Below are 24,726 nucleotides of genomic sequence, written 5' to 3'. Positions count from 1 at the left end.
TTACCAATAACTTGATGCTGTGTAAGAAAATGTAGCACCACAACTGCTGCAACTAATAAAATCACGTCTCAGTTGAGGAAATAAAGAGGGGAAAATATTGGAATGAAGGAAGCAGGAGGGCTTAACGGAAAATCAAGGCTATGACACAGCAAATGCAGTCTTACCAAGTTCTGTACCTCTGTCTGCATGTGTGGGTGTGGGCAAGAGAGGGCGAGAGTGCTGGTGGTACTACAGCCACCCTAAATGCTCTACGTGAAGGCTGCGGGAACACATGCAGACCTAGAAAGCATGTGAAAATTTATGTTTCTGTACATTCTTCTTGGGAAACAAACTAACACTCTCAATTTCAAAAGGGGAGGGTCCTCCTCAATTTAGGGATCACTGGTCTAAAGGGATCACTTACGCATTCATTTCCATGGCCAGTGTGATGGGCACTTAGTAAGCGTACAAAGGCAATGAGTCAGACAGCATGCCTTTCTCTGGCACTTGCCCTCAAAGGACTCATAGTTTAGTGGGGCAAGCTGACAGGGAACCAGTTAATCATGGCTCGGTGTGTTAAGTATTATGATGGGGGTGGTGAGGTATTATGGGAATATACAAAGGGAACTGGAATCCAAAATTTAGGGGGTGAGGGTAGATGAGGAAATTCTAAGGTATCTAATTTGAGGTCTTAAGAATGATTAAGAGATAAGGCACCTGGCTGGCTCAGTGGGTAGAGCATGCGACTCTTGATCTCAGAGTCATGAGTTCAAGCCCCCCACTGGATGTAAGCCTACTTAAAAAAAATAATAATAAATAAAATTAAATAAATGGAGTAGTAAGAACCCCACTAGGCTACTCTGCACCTCTGTTCTTAAAAAAAAAAAAAAGAAAAGAATGATTAAGAGATAAAGAGTCATAGGAAGGATGAGGTACAGTGTTTTAGGTGAAGAGATAATATAAAGAGACCCAGAAGTAAGAGTGACCTTGGCACAATAGTATTTAAGAAAACTGAAAATTCTGCCATGCCTCAAATATTGAAGAGTTGGAAAGAAGAAACGAGATAAGAGAAGTAAGCAGGGGTCAGATCCCCAAAAGATTTGTTAACCTACGCAAGAGGTCAGAACTTCACTCTAAAGCCAATGCAAAAACACTGCCAACTTTAAGCAGGAAAAGTGACAGGCAACATACAGGGAGACAGGAAAAAAACACCAGCGAGTATGCTGTTACCTCAATTACTATAAAAGAAGTCAGCGGCCTCAAACAGGGCAGTGGGGATGCCGAGAGGCAGATACCCTTGGGCGAAGACCAATTGGGAGTTAGAATCTCCAGGTGAATAAGAGCAGGTGAAAGCTTCCTTTCAAAGTCCCAGGCCACCCAAAAGATAGATAAGGGTTTCAATGGAAACAGGAAAAAGAGAGTATGCGTTCAGAACGGAAAAGTCTGGAAAAGTTGAGAAAATAAGATGTCTATAACCAATCAAGTTTTCAGACCCAAAGTTTGTGGTAAGAATCTGGACTGGAGCTACAAATCTGGAAACCACCAGCATCCAGACGACGTGTGCAGTCTTAGGAGTACATGGCATCACCCAAGGAGCACAGATGAAGAGGAGCGTGTGGAGACGAACTGAAACCTGAGGCCCACCAACATCTAACGGCAAGCACCGAAGGCCGATACACAACTGTCCAGATAGGAAGAAAGAAAGCCCTAAGAATCTAGTACTACGAAAGGCAGAGCGGAATAGTTTAAAGAGGAATCACAGGGGTGCCTGGCTGGCTCAGTCGGAAGAGCATGCAACTCTTGATCTTGGGGTCATGTGTTTAAGCCCCACATCGGGTACAGAGATTACTAAAATAAATAAGCTTTTAAAAAATAAAATAAAAAGGAAATATGTCTACTGCACTCAGAAAACCAAACTTCAACTCTAACGTTATGCTACTTCAGATTCCATCAAGTACAACTTTAAGTATATGCAACAAAGTTAGGAGAAGCAGTCAGTGTTAACAACCATCTTCAAAAAATTCATAAGCAACGAAAACTAGTGACCTGAACAGGTACTAAATTAAATGTGTAATTCTCTATTACAGCACAATAAATTTCTAGGACAAGGTCATGCAGGATTATCAATATAAAACCCTTGTTGGTGACTCTATACAAGTATTAAAATATACGTGGCCGGCATACGGTGGCGATGGAAATCCTTGCTGAGTGCCTGAAAGATCTGTGCCAACCTGTATAACCAAGCACATCCATCAGGACATCAGAGGATTCTTGCGGTAGCCTTTAAGTCAACAATGATTCACGCTGGGCGAAGGGCTGTTTTTTTTTTTGTTTTTTTTTTTTTTTTTTTACAGAGTCAAAATATATTTCCATGTGTGAATATTAGTTTTCTTATAGTACATCATGAAGACCTGGTCAAGGCACACCATTACTAACAGCCTTACTTCCAGGAGTGCAAATATAAACTGAAACACTATGGAAACATTAGTCAGCCAGGGACAATTACTGTTGACTTTACCCTGCTTCCTACCACATAACTCTTGTTTCTTTCTACCACTGTTTCCTTTTCTTATTCCCTTTGCTTTTTTTCCTCTTGCACCTAATTTTAGCAACTACCACTTAAAAAGCTTGGTGTCTCATTTACTTTCCTGCCCCTTTAGAAGGCCATGAAGCCATCCATGCCTCTTCCAGAATACCACTCGGTACCTGTCTTTAATTGGTATGCATTCATGGTTATCCCTTATTTAGTGCAATACTACTGAATGATAAACATGATACCAGTGTAGAGATCTGCATTCTAGAAATCTCATTATTAGACAGTCGGCTCTACCATCCAATATAAAACATAATATAGATAACACAGGAACACATTAAAATGGAAAAGATACCAAAAGCTAGTTTAGAAATAAAAGGATCAAGAAATACGATTTACAACAGGAATAAGGAAGTCAATATAGGAAAACAATAAAGATAATGAAGAAAAAAACCACAGGGAAAATTGCATGCAGTTAGGATGTTATAAGTAATTTTGCCATGGATTCTGACATGGATACTCTTGGATTCTGAGGACTCGAAGATAGGTGCTTGCTCTAACAGATAAAGATGAAATATGAAGTGACAAGTCTCGATTTCAGTTAACCCCAAAATTTAGACTTCCAGTTCTTTTAAGAGTAAAGATGGTTAAGTTTTTAATATGAAAATCACATGTGGCTTAAAACACTTCTATTGATCAGTACACATAAAGTATACTTCAAATCCACTTAAGGGAGTACTCTGTGGGAAGACGAGCAGCACATAACACAGGTACCTTTTTCTCAATATTCTCAACTTTTTTGCAAGTTGCATGAACTGAACTTTTCTAACAGGCAGTACTATATAAGGGTTAAAAGTATGTTCTCTGCAGCTGGAATGTCAAGGTCTGAATCCCTACTCTGGCCCTTAAGAGCTGTGACACTCTGGGTAAGCCGATTAACCTTCCTGTGTTGTGGATTCTTCGGTTGTAAAAAAGGGTAAGGTTGTTGTGAGGATAAAATGAGTTAATATTTGTAAGTGCTAGCCAACAACCAATCGGACCCAAAAAGTGTTACCTATGTGTTACCTTATTTTTGTTGTAGCTGCTTTTAAGAACTGTCCTAAGTTGTTCTTCCTCCAGACTTCACAGCAATCTAACAGCCACATCCCCAATATTTCTGATTTCCCTTTCTGCTCATTTTTCTCTTCAGCACACATCACTAATATTTTACACATTTCATTTAGTTGTCCTGTAAATTTGTCTCCCCCTTGTAAAAATAAGTCAGGGGTTGTTTTACTCACTAAAGTACATGCCCTTCTGAGAAAAGTAACCGCTGCTGAGCAGAGAGAATATCCCCGCAATTCTAAGGTGCACATGTTCTTACGCTGTATTAACGCTGTTGAAATCGGGATGTAATTTAATTATACACTTACAATTATCTTACAATTAAAACTGCCAACACTAATTCTTTTTTTTTTAGAGGGTATATACAACATATGGCAATTCACAACCTAGATCTGATGAAAGACTATATGTCAATGCATGAATTAATGAATGAAAGAATTAAAGAGACAGATGAACTTCAGTTTTAATCAAAATGTACATTTGTTAAAGAATCATTTCAATCTCACTTTCCCTGGCTATAAGCAGGTTATACTAACAAAAGAGTACTTATTGTCTGGATCATTTTCTTGGGCATACAAATTCCTAGCTGATTATCCCTGATGATGATTTATTTATTATCATTTGCCTAGTTGATCAGTGACAAAATGTTCATTAGCTTTCTGAGTAAATTATTTCTAAATTAAACTAAAACTATTCCTCTGGTAACAATATTCCTACGAAGACTGTGGCTGTTTTTATTTAATCTTACAATTGTAAAGACAAATATAATGCTTAAAACGGCTTTATTGCATTCTTTAAAGGAATATTTCAAAATGACAAACTGTTCACCTATAACCAGTGAAGACAAAAGTTTGTACAAATTTCAACAAAAATTCATAATACGAGGAAGAAGATGAGCAAGAATTTTCTAAGAATAAAAGAGAGAAAAATACTTCATGTATTTATTTGATAGCTCAAAGCAGCAACAATGAATATCAAGTTTTGAGCAGTAAGAGAATATTTCTAAAGATTATCCGCAGCTTCCATCATGCTGTAACTAAGGTTCAAACCATCCCCTCCCCCAATTTTAAAAGTGTACTGTAGTAAATGCAAAAATTTTCAGTTAACTTAATAAACTTCACTAATTAAACCAAAATCAGTGTAAGCAGTACTGCCCAACACAAAAGAAACTGCAGCGCAAACTAATGAGAATCATGTCTATTAAAAATAAGAACAGATCATAGGGGTATTTAGTTATTAGAAGATAAGAATTTTGAATAACTAGTACCAAAGCAATACAAAGACACGGTTGAGGGAAACGCAGTTAAGTGATTTGAAGCTGAAGTTCAGTATCACTTTTTATGAACGAACTATGTTGTTATTTTGAGGGCTTTTTAATGGTACTGTTTCCTAACAATTTGGTGAGCATGAAACATCCAACAATTAGGTTTTAGGTTAAATGTAGAAAGTACACACAGTTGAATTAATGAATCTACCAGCTGAGAAAAGCCTATCAAAGTACAAATCTCTAAAAGGGATACAAAGTGAGCTAATTATTTCAAAAGGGGTTTGCATAATGAGCAAGCTACAAATTTTGTCAAATTACTATCTGTTAAAAGATACTATATATATACATATATGTATATATATATATAAGTTTACAGAATTTCTGATGTGATTTAAAAATTTTTAACGATTTCAGAAGTAACTCTTTGCTGTTACTTTAAATTTTATCAGAAGTAGTATGGCATGGTATAAGATGTTTCAAAAAAAATTTAAGAAAAACATTTTTGGGGGCAGCTGGCTGGCTTGGTTAAAAGAGCAGGCAAACTCTTGATCTCGGGGTTTTCAGTTCAAGCCACACGTTCGGTGTAAAGATTACTTAAAAATAAATAAATAAACTTAAAAAAAACCCATCTCTGCATAATTTCTCTGGAACTCACTTTGGAATATATACTAATATATTTTAACTTTTAACATTAATAATTTCCCATCCTTTTAAAATAAAGTATAATCACCAAACATTCATCATCATGGATCCCCCTCCTTCCTTTGTAATTTGGAAAAGCCTTTCTGAAATTTCCTAACCGTAATTTTCTATTCAACATGATGAATGTATAAAAGGTCATCTATCTCAAACCATTTCAAAGACCATAATGCAATGAAGTTATAATGACTTTTCCTTTCTTGATTCTCAAAAAGAAACTTACTACAAATTGAGAATTATGAAACCAAAGACTTCTTTGAACACAGGGAAATTGAACATAATTCTAAGACTGAAAATTAGTTTTAATCAAAGGAAATGTCTGCTAGGTAAAAAAAAAAAAAAAATTGCCATCTAATCTACTCCATTTGCTTTAGGACCTTCTGAACTAATTATTAAAGTTTAGGCTAAAAAGAACTTGGTCAGCTACTGGCACTGACAACTATTTCAAGCCACCTTATAAAAATGAAGGATAAGTGAGCAGGGTTTAGTTCCACTGAATCCCCTGGGGGCTACCCAGCCTGGTTCCATTCTCTATACCTCCAGTGGAAAAGCAATCTTGTTACTGTAAACAAGCAGCAACAATATGCACCACAGTACAAAGTATTTCCTCCCACCAACCTAAAATACATAAATTTGCAATATTATTTCTTGATCTGGAGTTACTTGAAGTGCACCAATCTGATAGCTACCCCACCTTAATGTCACTAAAATTATGATATAATCATACAATAACCAAGACAATACATACAGCTTTCTTTATAGCCAAATTTACAGCGCTCTTCATAGAAGGAGCTAAAAACAAACATAATACAACTCACCTTCATTGGGAGATGTTTTCAACCTGCTGCAAATTCCATAGACGTCTCCATAGCTTTCCTGTATTTTTCGTAATGCATCCGTAGACCTGAGCTCCATGAGAGCCCGCAGCTCTGCGAGCGTGATTCCAAAGTCTCCGTCATGATTAGCTTCCTTCAAAGAGTTTTTTACTCCACTATATGCAAGTGAGTTGTTTGCCATGTCGCCCATTACAAGTATAATTTATTAGGAGGAAAATGTTTCCCAAAAGACTCTAATTTTCACTTGATGTGTTTCCAAGATGAAAATCTTTTAAATATGCAAATCTCTCTTCAACGAGACACTCATTGTACGACTTTGTGGAGCAGCGTCAGCAGCATTTCCCGGAGAAGTATCTTGACCTTTGGCCCATGACTAGTTTCTTCCTATCAGTCGTGAGAGGTACACATCTGTAAGAAAATATTTACAAGTTAATAAAATCCCTCTTTTCTAGCATTAGGCATACAAGCGTATTTTTTAAATATCGTTTAGTAGCGAATCCAAGTACATCATTTAATTATAAAAATATTTTTAACGGTAGTCTCATGCTTTAAAGTGTTTTGCATGACAAAAGAACAAAGTATAATTCCTAAATAAAATTGTATTTCAAGACATCAGATCTCACCATTATTAAATGAAACTGCATTTCACATGACTGAATTTTATGTTCCATTCAGTATCACTGTTATTAATAGTTATCACTAAGCACTTATAGTCCAACCACTATTTCTTTAAATTCATTCTCTCATTTAATCATCACAATTTAATCCCATGAGGTATTATTACTCCTTACTCTACTGAGAATAAGCCTCAGAGAATTTGAGGAGCTTCTGCACAGCTAACAAATGCCTAAAAAATGGATGAGCTGGGATATCTCCAAACCCATGTTCCTTTGAATGCACAGACCCTTCTCTCCAAACCTTTCATACGATAGACCCTGAAAGGGCAAAAAACACAGCAAACAATATGCTTTCCTGTAATTCTCCTTGGCCACTCTGTAGCACCACCACCTTTCTGGCTTTCTAAAACTATCTTCCACCATGACTTCTGTCATATGTCATTACCTAAGGTCTTCCCTTGACCACTGATCCCAAGAAATTCTCTACCCCTTATCACTCTTTGTCATTACCCTATTTCTTTGCTGGCCTTTAGTATTATCTAAAATTACCTTGTTCATTTATTTGCCAGGTTTGCCTGTTAGTATATTCTGGGAATCTAGAACCGTGCCAGGCACATGGTAGACATTCAGTGTTTAAGAAAAGCAAATAATGGAACCCATCCTAATCCTACTGAATTGAAACTGGAGGTGAGACCCAGCCGTCTGTATTTGAATCACATATAGGTGATCATTACTTTAATAAATGGATGCATTAATTTTCCCAGGTTCTCCTTGTGCTCTGAGCCACCTAAAGATGAATGTTTTCAACTCTCACCTCCATCTATGTCCTTTAATCACCTCAATGTTAACACGCCCAACACTGGTTTCATCTTCTTTTCAAAGATTTTATTTATTTGACAGAGAGAACGCGAAAGAGCACACATGTTTACATGTGGGAGTGACAGAGGAAGGGAGAAGCAGGCTTCCCCTGAGCAGTGAGCCGGATGCGGGGGCTCAATCCCAGGACCCGGTATTACGACGTAAGCCGAAGGCAGACGCTTAACCAACTGAGCCACCCAGGTGCCCCAGCAACACTGGATTCATCTTATCCCCTAAGTAGAGAACCCTCTTCCTCAATCACCATTATTCTAATCACCTGGGCTTGAAATTCTACGTTACCTCTGATTCCATCCACTTCAGCTTCAATCATTTGAGTTTATTCTTCCTTTGAAAATATATAACGTTCTTCTTTCTGATCTTCGAGTCCCTCCTCCACAAGTTATAATCACTACCCCCAGGTTCTCTCTCATTCTAATTTCTCCCTTATCCAAAGGTGTGCATTTTGCTGTTACAGTTAGTTTTTAAAACAGGCATCATGCTACGACACCTGAACTTACAGGGTGAAAAAACAGTCCTATTGCTCATGCCTGTTTAGCACTCAAACCCAAGCTCTATTTTACCTACTCAACCTCTCTCCTTCCCCAAATACCCCAGTCCCCCATATTTAATAAAACGTTCAATGACTGGAAACTAGAATAGATTACTGGCAAGCACAATTAATCTTCATCTATTAAACTGTCACGAGGATGTTTGCACATCATGGTATGTGGTTCTCATACTTCAATATGCATCAAGATCAACTATATGTGATTCAAATACAGACGGCTGGGTCTCACCTCCAGTTTCAATTCAGTAGGATTAGGATGGGTTCCATTATTTGCTTTTCTAACAAATTCCCAGGTGATACAGATGCTATCAGTCCAGAGAGCACACTGTGAGAATCAGTGGATAGGAAAATGGGTTAAAAACTCTGAATTCATACCAGGTGGTTGAGGAAAATTTGCGTGCCTTGGGTTAAACGTGCAAGGATGTGATAGCTATAGATTCTGTAATTTTTTTTTCATTGCCTGCTTCCTCCCACTTCACAAATTCCTCTTACTTGCCCAATTATTACCAATTTTACTCATCTCCGAGGCAAAGTGGGCTCCCTCCTACTCACACATCAATTATTATAATAACCTAACTCCAAAAACCAGAGAGGGTGGTTATTTGATAATTTCCCTGAGTTTCCACATCCAAAATTTGCTAGCATCTGAGTATCTCACCAATCCTAAAATAAGTTATTATTGTTCAAGAGAAAAAATAATTAAGATTCCTAACTAAGTCTTTGTGTATGTCATCAGTCTTCTGGTTTCCTCCAGAAAGAGGAATTTTCCTCAATGGTAGCTTCCTATCCCATCAATTACCACTGAGGTAAAATAAGCAACATCCCAGATTTTCCAAGAGCGACTAGACACATGTAGTTTCTTCACCTTTCTGCCTTCTTTTGGGAACCAGATTTCTACAAAACTCGTACATTCTGGTCTGAGTTATTAGGGTGGGAGAAGACCCCCGGGTTAACAACAACAACCACCTGCTACTGTTCAAAGTGCCTGGGGTGGGGGTAAAGAACCAATTGGTTTTGGGTCCAACTGTAGAGCTTCACTGTTGTCACACAAAAAACCCAAATCCTCCATTTCAGCTTCTGTCAATATTAAAACTCGTATTTTTATTCCTCTCTGCCAGTCATTGTCTCTTCATAGAATGCAAGCAGGAGAAACGGGTGTTACTTATGGAGTTCTCTTCAATTTCTCAACATAGGATACATAACAGAGCTAGGATCTGAATTTCTGTTTGTGACTCAAAAGCCATGCTCCTTCCACTGTACTGCCTCTACTTGATGTCTTCATGTTTATTAGGTTCAAACAGAAAGTGCCATAGGTCAGAAAACAGTCAAATAATACCAAATGTGCCAATTTATACAGTAAAAGCAGAATTCAAGACACTCTAGTGGATATTTGTTATTTGCCAACTCAGCATCCCTTCCCCCACTTTTCAGCAACGGCCCCCAGTTTTTGTTTAGGGACCTGCCCTTCTCTGACTCTCAATGTAGTCCACGTGAGGTTCCCTCCACATCCAAGCATTCCCCTGGCCATAATGATAACTGGTTCAGGAATGTGCATATGACCCAACAAAGGCCAAGAGGCAGGAAGGTGGCTCCCGCTGTGACTCTGGGGCAGAGACCTGTCTCTTCTTACTGAATTTAAATCTGAGATGTGGAAATCCTCTGCGAATGGATCCAAAAGGGAAGGAGAGACAGAGGGAGGAAAGGAGAGAGGCAAGGAATGTGTCGTCAGTGCTGGATCACTTGAGTCCCTTGGTAAATCGGAGTCTCAAGTCTGTCCTATCCCTTGATTTTCTTGGTAATTTTTCGATAAATTCCCTTTTGGGGCTGAGTTTTCTACCACTTTGCAAGCCACACAGTTCTGATAAGCACATGATTACCAATTATGTTCAGTTGCCCCACTGTTTAAAGAAAGAGAAGTCCAAGCAAAAGCACCAAATGCAAACGAGCCACTTTCCAAAAGTGGACTATTTGAATTTACAATTACCTACAAGTTATACATCAGGCTGTTGTGTGTTTCTGGATTGTCTATGGCCTCCTCCACTATTTTCCTCCCTATCCACTTTCACCCCTCCATTCACTGAACTAGTGGATTTACAAAAATGCTTAGGACAATAAAAGGTTTTGTTTTTTATTTGTTAGCCACAGAATGACAATCAAGATGGGGACACACTATTTGGGACTGAAATATAACAGAAAGTGGATGTTTTTGCTTCTCTGTGTTGTCGAAAAGATTTGGATCTTCCATTTGAAAAGTTTAGAATTAATCTTGTTATGTAGAAGCTGAGCCCCCCTGAAGAGGGGGATTTAAAAAAAAAACACACAGCTATTCTATGGAGGCCTCTTGGTCTACGTAACATACCCCTGAATCCCTACATGACATCTCTGGTAGTCTTTGAGGGATTACAGAAAAACAAAGAGGTAGTTTCAGACTGGAGTTAGGCAAAAACAGTTACAGTCTTCCAGAAGAAGGATTAAGATGGATTCCAATGGACACATTAGCTTTACTAGGAATGAGCCCTCCACAGAAGACCAAAAAATGACTGCAAGGTCCCAGCAATGAGTGAAGCTCCTAACAAGACAGTCTGGTTAATTACAATTTCAATTCCTTCTTTCACAAGAACACATGACTTGTAGATCATGAAATGGTTGTATGGACGTTATCTAGACTCAACAATGATAACCACAAAAAACTGCATATCAGAAAAACTCAAAGAAATGCAGGGCAACAGTTAAGTAAATTATGGGATGAAATACGAAGCTGGATGAAATTCAGAGTTCTAAAAATATTACATAGTAACATGAGATTCTTGCGGACAAGATACAAAATATACGCTCCTATAACTAAACATATTATAACAAAGAACGACAACCTGGAAGACATTACTTGGTTCCTAATTCCTGACTTCTAACCACTGTTGGTGATTTATAAACACAGAGGTTATGTTTCTCCAATCTGTAGATGGCTTGTAGCTAGGTAAGCCAGCAAATGTTAAGATGACAGAATCAGGGTCCAGAAAGACAGGTAGGAATGAGAGGATACACTTAATTGTTACAAAATGCACTAACCTGATGCTAACATGATATAAGTGCTTTCCACTGAGCCTGCAAAGAGAGTATGTTCTTAGGCAGCAGTGACAGGAGTCTAACACCTATAAAGATAGGTAACAAGACTACTCTGCTTTGCCTTGGACAAACACAGCAAAAAGATTACCGGCTCATCTATAAATACAGATACAAAACAGTACCCACCTCTGTAAGTGTGTTAATCTATGTGAAACCATTTGAACTTAGCCTGGCACACAGTTAATGGTAAACACTTTAGCCGTTTTTTATTGTAAGAATATTTGCAGATACATTCTGCGGAGAATAACCCTACTCTCCTCAGATAAGGACTGCCCAGCCATTTCAGATGAGGAATCTTTAAAGAAGTTTTCTAAGCCTGGAGGAAAAGAGGATTCTGATCATAGTCTAATATAAAAGAAGCTCTGCTATACAGATAAAACATATGATGACTGAATGTATCAAAGAGAGTGATGAATGAAATACTTTTATTTGCATTACACATAACAGTCCTACTAGGCTTTGCATTGGTCTGGTGTGAACCACACGGACTATGTACTGCAAACAGTTAATAATAGAATGTTGAAGAGCCCTGAAACGAATACATTGAAGGAATGGAGGAAATTTAGTCTGGGGGAGGAATGACTTGGGATAGCAAACTTAAGACATTTGAAGTTTTATAGTGTAGACAAAGCACTAGATGTATTTTGTGGTGTACTGAAGGACACAAGTAGAATGAAAGGAAAGAAAGCTGCAGAGAGGTAGTTTTGGCTACATAAAGCAGACTCTGTAACAAGTTATCAAAATTTGGAATAGGTGTGTAACAGTTAATTTTAAGGTAACATGACTGGATCACAGGGCGCTCAGATATCTGGTTAAACATTATTTCTGTGTGTACCTGGGAGGGTGTTTCTGAATGAGATTAGCATTGGAACAGGTGAACTAAGTGAAGCCGACTGCCCTCCCCAGGGTGGGCATTGCCCAATCCATACAGGACCTGAACAGAACAAAACACGAAGAGGGAATTCATACCACCTCTGGGCTGAGACATCAATCTTCTGCCCCCAGACTGAAAAAGTGACACCATTGGCTTTCCAGGGGCTTTAGTTTGCAGAAGGCAGACTGTGGGACCTCTCAGCCTCCATAAATGCCTGAGAAAATTCCTCATAATAAATCACTGTATGTATCTTATTTCCGATTGGTTCTGTGTCTCTGGAGAACCCTGACTAATAAAGGGCCTCTGGGTCAGCGAGAACTGCTTAGCTCTGGAGTTGATCACGCAAGATACTAAAGGAATTATAAGGAAGAGTGCTCAATACCTGAAGACAGTCCATGCCCTTTTTGTGACAACAGCAATCTTTAAAATCCCATTCCTACTTTAAAAGGTGACTCCACTGGTCTAATGCAGTAAGCATGCTTTATACACATACACAACTGACTTCCGGTTCAGCACTCCATTCTCCATTGACTCTGTTTAGCTTTTAAAAATAAAGACTCCTTTTAGGCAAGATTACTTCAAAGACAACAAACCCCGGGGGGGGGGGGGTTCTTCCTTGTATGTAACTTATGAAAGATACCATCTAATTTGAAGATCTGCTAACTGTGGTCATAAGCTTAGGAAAGTCATGTGATTAATTTCAACCCTAAATTTAAACAAATTGGTTATAAATCAAAAGAAACGTATTTGTTCGTAGCCAATCCTTTTGTTTAAACTTTCATTCGTCTCTTAAAATGTCCTTTGAATCAACTAGCTACAGATTCCCAAGTAATCTTAATTTTTTTCAAATCACTCTCAATTCACAATGATATTTCAAAACATAAAAAGTCGCAGTCCTAAATCTTACTCTTTTCTAATACTTACAGATTTTGTAACTACTTCAGTACATGAAGTTACTTTTGATTTCATATACTCTTTCCCCAACATACTCAGTTTTCTTAAGGTATCCATACTGAAATGGCTCAATGAAATGTCTTTGCGTTTTCATTTGATATACTAAAATAACTTAAATGTTAAGTCAAATTTCTGTTTACTAGCTCTAATACATCTCAGTAAATTTTGAAAAATAAATATTTACAAAGGTTCTTAACAGCTGGTTTTATAGGAACATAAATTATGGATCTGGGGTTTAAAAAAAAAAACTAAAGCTGAAAACATTATTTTCATTCACTTAGAATAACTGTTTAAAAATTTCTAAGTCAAAAAAAAAAAAACTAACCATAAATAAATTTTAAAAAGCTAACATTCTGTTAAAAAATGGTTACAAAGGAAAGAATCATAGAACTGAATGGCTGAAAGGGAAGTCGATCAAATCCAATTGCTCATTTTATAGCCAATGAAACCAAACATACATAATCACCTACTTCCAAAAAGAATAAAGATGCTTATAATAAAAGAAAGCAAATATTAAATACTTACAAAATCATTAAAAAGAAGAGGAGAAGACCAAAATTTAAGTCATGGGATAAATCATAACGTACAGGTTGTAAAGAGGCTACTAATCCAAAGATGTCACTGCACTTCAAAGTAGACAACATCGGACTGTCAAAAAGCTAAAAAATTGCTTTTAACTGCAGCCTTTCACAAAACAACACTCAAGAATCTCTATTTTCTTAGTTTCTTTTTTTCTTTTAACATAAAAATTAACCCAACTTCCTTTGTACACAAGTAGTCGTGAGGCGAGGGATAACTAACTTTCATAGCTGTTTCTCACTGTGGCTGCTATTAGCCTTCTATTGTCAGCACTATCTCATAAATTAAGAAATCCAGCCGGGCCCACACTGCCCCACCCTACCCCATTAGATAATAGCAGTGACCTTCAGTCCTCAGGCAGGACAACCTAAAACTCGCCACCTTAAATGTCCCCTGGAAGGTTCAACAGTGTAACCACTACATAACTAAGCCTAAATTTAGGCCCATTAAACTTAAATTTACTTAAAGACAAAAACCGTGCCTTATTCATCTTTGATCCCTGTAGCTTACCAAGAGGTGCTATGATCATTCAAAACAGTCACTTTCTACAGAAAAAAAAGAAAGAAAGAAAAACATTATCCTAATTCACATCCCACAAATGTAAAGTCTTCCAACAATTAAAACAATTTTTAATTAGAAATGATAAAAATGTAAGCTACTAAACATTAAAGTGCTGACGTGTAATATCAGATTAATGGCAGAGAAAGAGGATGGGCTCTCAATACCATGCATGTCAAAGAGCAGATACCTCAAGATATGACTGGTCAGGTTTCTTTCACAAAGTTTTGTTATGCTCAAGTTATTTCGTTAAAACGCTCCGAAGAACCAAGGGATAACTCAATTTGAATATTCTCTGAACTCACATTTTTTATTTTTTAAGAGGCTTAAAGAAAGCATACACACTACACAAAGGAACATAAAGACTATAAAGCCTGTTTAGAAAAGTAATTTATATCAGGTGAGTAAAGAATGATACATAAACAAGACTAAATTCACCAAACATGATTTCAGTTTTATAGAGCTGATAAAACAGAAAATAAACATCGTCTACAATATCTGATTTATTAGTCTCACAGGATTCATAAATACCGTCGCTGTATCTATCTGCATTGACTAAAATTAGTCTCTCTCCCCTCAGTAAATGACTTACCATCTACTAGACTCTTGCACAGGCAGAGACTCAGTACAGCACTTTGAAGGGCGAGCCACAGCTGCTGCCCGTGATAAATGCAGCACCACCACCGTGGCAAACCTCTCGGGTGGGCCACAAGTAGATCAGAATAGTGGGGGCACTAATTTGTTCTTCTGTTACAGCTTTTACTGCACAGGAGCAATGATCTGTTTACCTCTCTGTCCTCCCAATGAACTGTGACCTCAAGGCAGGGTTTGGGGCGTTTAATTTTAACCCCTAGCACTGTCTGCAATATAGTAGGTGCTTAATGTCTGTGTTTGATCCTCAAGCTAAACATCAATTTGAAAAACAGGTTCTGTAACAGTAAACGAGGACAATTTAAATAGAGCAAAATAAAACCTCATAACCCTATGTTTAAAATGATACGATAGGCACGCAGGGCTAGTCAAGAGAAAGTCACAGCATTCAAGGACTTTTCAAACCACCTTGATACGTAACATATACAACGTAACTTTCCTTTAAATCCCCTCAGACAATATTAGTTAAAAGGTATTTAAGATTTTCAAATGAGCTATACAATGACTGCTACATAGCAATGACTTTTAACCAAGGTCCTAGATCCTCGAGGCTATGAAAAGTAATAATGCTGAGTTTCAATATTTCATAAAGCCTGGAGTAAATGATACATTTACTTGAGAAATAGTCAGGATTACGCATGCTAAGTTAAAGTTATACCAAATCAATATGGTAAATCAGGTTAGCAACTAGATCTAACTAATCCATAAAAATCTTACCCAGTTAGGGTCACTGGATAAGAAAATCCTCAACTCCGAATCTACCATCGGTTCTGAAATTTGCTATTTCTACTTCATCTTCAACTCAAAGATCAACCAGGAGCTTCTTCTCCTGGGCTGCACTGAAAGGTGACCACTAACTCCTCTTATTTTAAATCTAAGGGGCATATTTTGTCCTTCTGACCTAACCTACCAACAAACCTTTGCCACCCCTAACCACTCCCTCACTCTGGAAATGTTCTGGGGCCTTCATTTCTCTGATGCCCCCACCACACCGCCATCTCTGGCTGCTTGTTTTCATTTTCCACTGCTTGTTCCTATTCTTGAACAACTGTCAAGGGAGTCAGTGGGGAGGGGCTGGGTGGCACTGTGAGCCTGACCATAATTGTTTTCATCTGTTTTTAGTGAGAGCATTAGATCAGTTTACAGATAATAGTTAAAATTTATTTGCATGTGCATTTACAAGGTTTATTTTTTTCTGTCTCTCTCATATTTTGGAATTTCACAATTCAATTAAAATGGTAAAACCACACTATAGCCGTCTGGCTCAGTGCAAGTGTGAATAAAATCACCTCGTTTCCTTTTCCTAGCCTGAAACATAGCTCCTATTCCCCACAGCCTTTAGTTTATAAAGAAATATGTCAGCCCAAAGCAGAAGAGAATCTATAAATTGATGATTCATCTCCCTCCCTGGGGCTGTAAGACAATTACTCCTGCTTTTGATAGCACGGATTATTTGTTTATGCCAACAAAGTACTTAATTAAACAGAGTATATGATAAAATGTTAATGTGAATGATGCCAAACACAGATATCTTGAAGTTCACTCTAGGCATTTTTGCTTTATGGTCAAGTCCGTTGGGAGTCATCTTATCCCAAACTCTGATGATATCCGTATTTCTTAAAAGGTTGTTCTAGATTTGCAAAGTTGTACTTCCACAGTCCAAAACCACAATCCTTCTGGAATGTACCACAACCAGGATAAACTGAAAAGTGCTGGGTCACATATTGGATTATTAAAATCATTTATATACTAATTCCACAGACTTCAGATCAGTGGTTCTCAAACTTCAGCATGCATCAGAATCCCACGAAGGACTGGGTAAAACACGATTTGCTGGACTCCACCTGCAGAGTTTCAATTCAATAGTGTATCGGGGTAGGGCCCAAGAATTTACATTTCTAGTAGCTTTCCAGGCGACAAGGATACTATGCTACCGCTATTGCTGGGGAGAACCACTGCTGTGGATCAATGTGCCCTGAAGTTTGGCTAAGGAACAAACTGCTGGATTATCACCTTCATCCAAAGTTCCCTGTCAATTATATAAGCAAATTATTCATAGCTCCTCATTATGTTATTCTCAATTTGCATGAATAATTGAAAGCAGACCATACTCTAAAAATATTCTGGGAGCTGTTACTTTAAATTGCTTTGATTTTTAATACCAAGTATACTGACAAACACTAAAAATAATTTCTTTCATTCAGAGAAATATGGAGACTTATAGTTTCATTTGGAACATGTAAAATGATTTTAAACACCTAAAAGTATTAGATTTTAAGAAACCTACCAGAGAAGTATAATTTACATACCTACCTTCCAATGTCCTCCAAAATAAACTATCCTTTGTTTTCTCCTATTCTACTGTTCGATTTAGGCATTTCAAGAACTCTCATCCCAACAGTGACAGTTTCCTAGTAAAGGTAAGCCTTTGAAAAGCTCAAAATTAAGGAAAGTTAATTTTCCATAATCCTGTACAGCTTACCATCAAATGTAAGAACATATTATATCTCCAGTTACATATGAGAACGATATGTTCTATCATTTTCTAGTTTCACTGGTTTTGAGAATCTGAGCTATAGTCAAGGAAGAGATTTCTAAATTAAAACACTGCCCCCCCCTTCTGTTCAGGAGCGAGAAGGCAGTATGAACACTTGCATGTCACACCAGCTGCTCTATCAGCCTACTCAGTCCTTAAGAGCTTCTATCCTGTCAGTTCACAAGAGCCTACACTAAATGCTTAAGGAGACAGGATGCTCATTATGTCACTGAACGAGCTCACAAAAATAAAGTCGGCAATATTTAGGGAGGCAGAACTCTTGTCTGTAAATTTAACATGAGCTTTCTGTTTTCTTAATTAAAAACTGTAAATTTCAAGGATTTTTTTATCCCAATATTTAAACAACTGAATGCAGAAATAAAGGAGAGACAACACTTTCCCATTTCTTTATCTTCTTTCTCTTTATTTACATGGTTTGACGGCTGACGGTCTTTTGCAATTTCCAGCTATGGTTACCAAAGAACAGTGCAGTAGATCAATACCCATTTCCGCAACGCATTCAAAGATTCTGGCTGAAAATAAGGTAAGCTATATTTTAAGAGGATGTTAGGCCAGAATCTGTCTTAGAGTTAATTCACCAAAGTGCAAAGAATAATGGAGATCAGGGAGTGTGCTGAACCATAACCACTCCATCCCATCACGCTCATGATCCTTCAAACTGGTTTCACACAGTTCCTGACCTTCATTCCAAGACTTTGATTTGTACTCTGTGACTGCTCGTCAAGGGTAGAGCCACATATTAAAAATCATCATCGTCCGGAATTGTTCTATTTTCAAGATTCCTCTCTAGTGCAACTTATCTCTATTTCTCTTCATTTACACAGAACCTTCTGTATACATTCTGACTTCCAGGCTCAAAGGCACTCAAGACCCCTTCGGATCATACTTGCCTCCCTAAAAAAGCTAAGTTCCCGATGGTCAGTGACTCCAGTTTTGCTCTCATGTCTCACTTGTTCTTTTATCCTCCCACTACTCCCATTCAGTTAATTAGCTACCCCTGAACAGACATACTGTCTGGCTGAACAATGCTGCTTGAAATTTTTAAAACTGAGCTCTTAGTTCCATTGGAAACTTACTTTCTCAATCACATACGATCCGATCCTCTGTCTTCCTAGCATATTCCTTTTTTTTTTTTTTTTAATTTTACTTATTTGACAGAGAGAGAGAGAGACAGCGAGAGAGGGAACACAAGCAGGGGGAGTGGGAGAGAGAGAAGCAGGCTTCCCGCTGAGCAGGGAGCCTGATGCAGGACTCGATCCCACGACCCTGAGATCATGACCTGAGCCAAAGACAGACGTTTAAGGACTGAGCCACGCAGGCATCCTGTATGTTCCTCTTTCTATTCCAAGTCTCCTCAATTACCCCAGCTCTTGTCTCTAGCCAGGCTACCAGAGGTCTCCTCCAACACCGTCTCCTTGTCTTTGCAAGCCGTGGCCACCACTTTGCACTTTGCACTTTGCACCGGTTCCTTCACTTAGCCTAACCAATATTCAGATACATCTGACCACATCAAAGGCTCTTCCCTCCTCATCCCCCAAATAAGCCTCTCCTGGATTCCGTTAACCAAGCAAGTTATCCTTCCCCACCCCACCCCCTTGCCACACCTCTTGATAAGGTCCATTCTTACTGCTTCCTGGTCACCCTTTCACCTTGAAACCGGGCAAACGGAATCCATCCTCACAGTCCTCAGCTGGCTGCCTGTGGTGACTAGATCTCTGGCTTCCTCTCAGTCCTCAACCTCCTACACAGCTTTGTGTCATTTGCTAGTACTCTTCACCCTTGTCCCTTCTGTTGCTTACTTAGCTCTCTCAGGCCCCTGAGAAATACTCCTCAGCCCACATTCCCTGGCTTTCTTTTTTTCCCAATGGCTGGATGAATGATTAGTCTTTTCTGTGCAGAAAAATTAGGCCAGATCTCCTCATCTACTGCTGGTTCAAGTCTGGCCAAAAGGCCAGTGCCATGAGATGGGGCCATGATGGCAGGCTGATGTTTCAAGCTATGGGAGACTCAAGCCATGGCAGTTTGGGAGACAGAATCCTTCCCAGGATCAGTGCCCTGACAAGACTAAGGGCAGGGCACTCACTGAGCTAGGAAGGCTCATCCAGCCCACCACCTGTGACACCCTTGTTATCAACTTGCCTGTTGTCTCGCCAGGAGGTGACTCCTCCCAGCAGAGAACCGGGGGCACTTTTTACCTCTGGATACTCAGCACCCCCAACAGAGCCTGGCATGGACGACACATCCAGTGAATGACTGTGGGCCAGAACTGCACCCAAACTCGGGTGTGAAATTCTCAAAGACTGTGATTAGTTGAGAAGGAAGAAAAAGGCCGTTCCCGCTGCCAGAACAAAATGCCACAGACTGGGTGGCTTAAGCGACAGAAATTGATTTCTCACAGTTCTGGAGCCTGGGAAGTCCAAGATCAAGGTGCCAGCATTTGGTTCCTGGTGGAGGACCCTCTTCCTGGCTTATGGACAGCTGTCTCTCAAGAGCTGTGTCCTCAATAGTCTCTTCTGAGCCTCAGTCCAAGATGCGCTCACTTATAGGGGCTCCTCTAGCTGCAACTTGCTGTGATGGGGGGGAGCCTCTTTCTGTGCCTCAGTTTCCTTTCCTCTCTTTTAATTCCTTCTCATCGTTCCTTGATCTCTTTCTCTCTGCTGAAATTGGAGGTGCCCTGGGCCTTCTGGACTCTGGAGTGAAGGTCAGCTGGGAGCCACACCTGCCACAGGTGGTTAGGGGAGGGATCTCCATGAGTGTGAAAAACAGATTCTCTCACTTTCCAGGGGAGTTTCCAGACCACGGGTTCAGGATGAGGGGCCCTGCTGCTCACTAAGTCAGCTGTCCTGTGTTCCCCAGTCCCCTGCCCAAAGACAAAGGTCCCAAGACAAAGGTCTGTCCTTGGCTTTTTAAAATTACTACTATGCCTTAAGTGAGGTTATCAGGCAGGGATCTAGACAAAGACAAAGGCCCAAGACAAAGGTCCCTCCTTGGCTTTTTAAAATCACTACTATGCCCTAAGTGAGGTTATCAGGCAGGGATCCATCTGAGACCTTTCTTCCCTCTCGGCAGCTGATACCATGACCTACATCTAAGGCCTTGATCAAGCTCTCCGCCTATGTTTTCACCTGTTAACAGACATCTCTATCTGAATATCTTACAGCACAAACTCAACCACCAATATTAAACTTATCACAGTCCCTCCCAAACCTGTTGTTCTTCTCTGTGGAGTTCCCATCAGTCCCAAACATGTCTCAGTAAGCCCTATGTCCAAGGCTCTTTGTTCAAGGAGTTTACAAACTAAATGAGGGATAAAGACAAGTATACAAGCAAATACAATTAAGTGTTATAGAGAGCATCACAAAAGATTTGGTGAACACACAAAGGATAAGTGTTAAATGGGTATGTGTCCTCAAGAAAGGCTATACTGTCTAGCATACATCTAAATTGAGGCAGAATGGGGCCGGGGTGGGAAACATGTTTAATTTTCTTTTGTAGCAACTGCAAAAAGTAAAATGAAGGAATGAAGGAGGAGATTAGAAGGAAGGAGTACTTTCAAGACAGTGACAGATCCCGGACGGCATTTAGTCTGTGAGCATCTCCCCTCTGCAAAGGTCCTCAAAAGAAGAGGCGTGGAAGGCGACAGCTTCAGCACGGCTGTCATGTACCAGGTCTGCAAAACTCCTCTCACCATTTGTTGTGGGACTGCCCTCACACTCCCTACCTCCTTTTTTCTTTGGACAGGTTTCAAATAGCAGTCTCTTACTGTCATTTTCCCTAATGAATTTTCCCTAATAAAAGCTGGCCTCTTTCCTTGGCCTTTCTATGAACTTCTCCTTCAAGGAACAGTTAAAATGCCCTCTCTACTCTGATCCCATTACATGAAATTAGCCTATTTCTCTCTGCATCTGCAGTCTTTTTCGGATCCTACAGCATTCAGTATGTACTATCACAATTGCTTGTGTGCATAGCTTTCCTTCTGACTGCATGGTAAGCTCTGAGGACAGGATGGTCTTGCTCATTTCTGTATCTCCTGATGACCACACTAAGGCAACAGCACCTTGCCATGGAAACTACTCCTGCAGGATAAGTAACTAGACTGGGCACACGCAGCACTGCACTGAAGACAGTGGTCCTTTAGGAAGGCCCATGTGGGCGCCAGCAAATGAGAATGTCCATTCCAGAGAAGCAGAGATTCTGCCAGCACTCAAGTGGATGCCCAACCCACCACCAAACAGTAACTATTCAGCAGGTCCATAATGTCTAAGATATTCATTCCAGCACTTTCCTGTCCTTGCTGAGTGACCCTGGGCAATTTACCCACTGTTTCAGCTTCCTCATTTGTCAATGGGGATAATACCATCTACCCTTCTAATTTTTTAGAGCTTTAAATGAATTAATATATGAAATATCTTAAAATCATCCCTGTGTCTTAATACCTGGCACTTAATAGTAAACACTCAATAAACTATAACTATTTGTTATAATTAGCAGTAAGAGATTTTAAATTAGTTTCCAATAAACTGTCATATTCAGCACGTATTATACAATATTTAAATTAGCCTACCAATACAGAAGACACATAACAGATATCTGTTAAATGAACAATGACATTTAATTCAATATTTCAATGTGATATCCTTATATATAATGACACCTAATGGTATTTAAGAATTAAAAAGCAAGAGGGCTGTATCACACATCCAGAATTTTATAACAGCTGATCTACAAACTAGATTGGTCTTTTTTTAAAAAGAATAGGACAGGGACACCCCAGAGAGAAAAAGGTTTTCTTCTTATAATTAAAATTAGATGATTAACTGTTGAAGATTCTTACAGACTTAAAAGTAACAATTAAGAAAATTAAACACCAATCTGGAAAACTCTTTGTGACACAATATTCATGGAGAAACACAAAAATACACATCTATCCCGTTATTATAAACATGCAGAATTCACATACTGTAAATAGACATGAACCAGAAAACAAGAAGAGAAAATGAGCTAATTTGTCAGAGTAACCTACAGATTATTTTCTTTATTTATTTATTTATTTATTCGACAGAGATAGACAGCCAGCGAGAAAGGGAACACAAGCAGGGGGAGTGGGAGAGGAAGAAGCAGGCTCATAGCGGAGGAGCCTGATGTGGGGCTCGATCCCGTAACACGGGGATCACGCCCTGAGCCGAAGGCAGACGCTTAACCACTGTGCCACCCAGGCGCCCCTACAGATTATTTTCTTTCCTAAATGCTTTGGGTGTTATTTAAGAATATGAAACTGAAGAATTTCTCTTCAACTGTTAGGCATTCTGACTTTGATCTACCAGCATTATACTGAAATTCCAGGGCAACAAAAGAATTTGCCAACTCTGATACTGACACACAATGTCCTTACCAAAACTAGGAATAGCTTTTAAAGTTAATACCTATGATCTAGGATATATCATGCACAGAATGTATACTGAGTAGCAAACACTGGTTTAATAATCTCAATGACTTTAATTTAAAAATGCACTATGAAAACGATCCATCAAGTACAAATGATCATTCTCATACCTTCAGGGCTGGCCTGAGCAAAAAAAAAAAAAAAAAAAAGCCTAAATGCAAAGAGAAGAGGAAAAATGGCACACTACACAAAAGATACAAGCACACATACAATAGAAGAACTTTCTCAGAACTTGATCACCAGAAAAGGAGCCTTCTGGTACAGCCCTTTGCACTCAAAGGAAAGGCTTCATGCATTGTCAACAGACTTAGCCTCTCATAACAGGAACTGTTGGGACCATCTGGGAGGAATTAAATTTTAAAACTAGTAGATTAGATTAAGCCATATAAGACTGCTATTTTTATGGATGAAAACCAGTAGAGTATCAGCAAGTTCATATAGATCAACCTAATATAATTGATCAAGCTGAGCATCCACATCAAATATCCTAAAAAGAGCAAAATGGAACCCAGAACTCAAGATCTGACATTAGCTAGACAGAATGAGTCAATTTCACTTAATGCAGGAAAAAAACAAAAACAAAAACAACAGAACAGTCAGAAACGGACTGGTCAACCAGGAAAGCACAGGCAAAGGACAGCCATCAGAGCAGAAAAAGAAAATGTGGCCTTTCTCATTAAGCACTGTTTAGGAGAGAATATTCTAAGCCACAATGAAATTCTAGTAGCATTTGTATCCTGTGAAGAATTACAACATTGATATTAGCGATCATAGTTAAGAGTAGAACACCCGTGCTAGGTACCGAGCTAAGTAATTTACAGAATAACTCTACCTAATCCTCCCAAAACCGTCTGAACAAGGTACTATTATTGCCCCCAATGGCCAGATGAAGTAACCGGTCTGTGAGAGGTTAAGAAAAGCCTGACTCCATTCAACATTCCAAACATCCTATACTCCTTGTGCTGCCTATATACTCACTAAGCAACCTTCTAATTATAATGTGGCTTCCCATGTGGCAAATCTATAGGGAAGGGAACTTGCCAGCCAGGACTCGGGAGTCTGTTTGCCAAGGCAGGTTTTGTTTTGTTTTACTGTAAATTAAATAAATCGACACTGTGGTTTTTGTATCACTCTCATGAGCCTGACCAAAAAATCAATTATTAGAGTTTAGATGAACTGGGTTTCAAAGTCTGAGACTCTCAGACTCTTTGCCATGGTAAAACTACTAAAGGATACAGTCTCCATTCTGGGAGGGCCCTTTGGGGGACAGTCAATCCTCATTCTCCCAGGAGGAGATACCTCACCATCATCATTAGCAGTCTCTTCCTTTTTGAAATCTCTAGAGTACAAAGAGGCAAAAAGGAAGGGACAAGAGTCTAACCCCGACTCTGCTGTGCTAACATTTAATCCTGAGCAAATCACTTCTCTCATTTCGTGGGCTCATTTTTCTTATGTATAAATAGAGTTGTTATGATCTTATTCCTTTCTTACTAACACCTATGGCTGCCTATCAATTTTTAGTTTTC

At 39.0% G+C, this 24,726-nt stretch overlaps 1 protein-coding gene across 9 annotated transcripts in view; it reads right to left on the bottom strand.

Moving 5' to 3' along the window:
- ATP2B1 (ATPase plasma membrane Ca2+ transporting 1) overlaps positions 1-24,726 on the bottom strand; it is a 125,358-nt gene that overhangs the window by 62,818 nt on the left and 37,814 nt on the right. For 8 of the 9 annotated variants that reach the window (XM_048217792.2, XM_044384543.3, XM_026499917.4 and 5 more), the window contains one exon: positions 6,401-6,826. In XM_048217792.2, the coding sequence (XP_048073749.1) occupies positions 6,401-6,608 (208 nt within the window). In that variant the 5' untranslated portion in view covers positions 6,609-6,826. Of the gene's footprint in view, positions 1-6,400; positions 6,827-8,690; positions 14,569-24,726 lie in introns of those variants that run through there. The other variant, XM_044384547.3, reaches the window with a different exon arrangement.

This window comes from Ursus arctos, unplaced genomic scaffold (assembly GCF_023065955.2).
Source record: "Ursus arctos isolate Adak ecotype North America unplaced genomic scaffold, UrsArc2.0 scaffold_21, whole genome shotgun sequence".
NCBI lineage: Eukaryota > Metazoa > Chordata > Mammalia > Carnivora > Ursidae > Ursus > Ursus arctos.
This window is presented reverse-complemented; position numbering and strand designations above follow the sequence as displayed.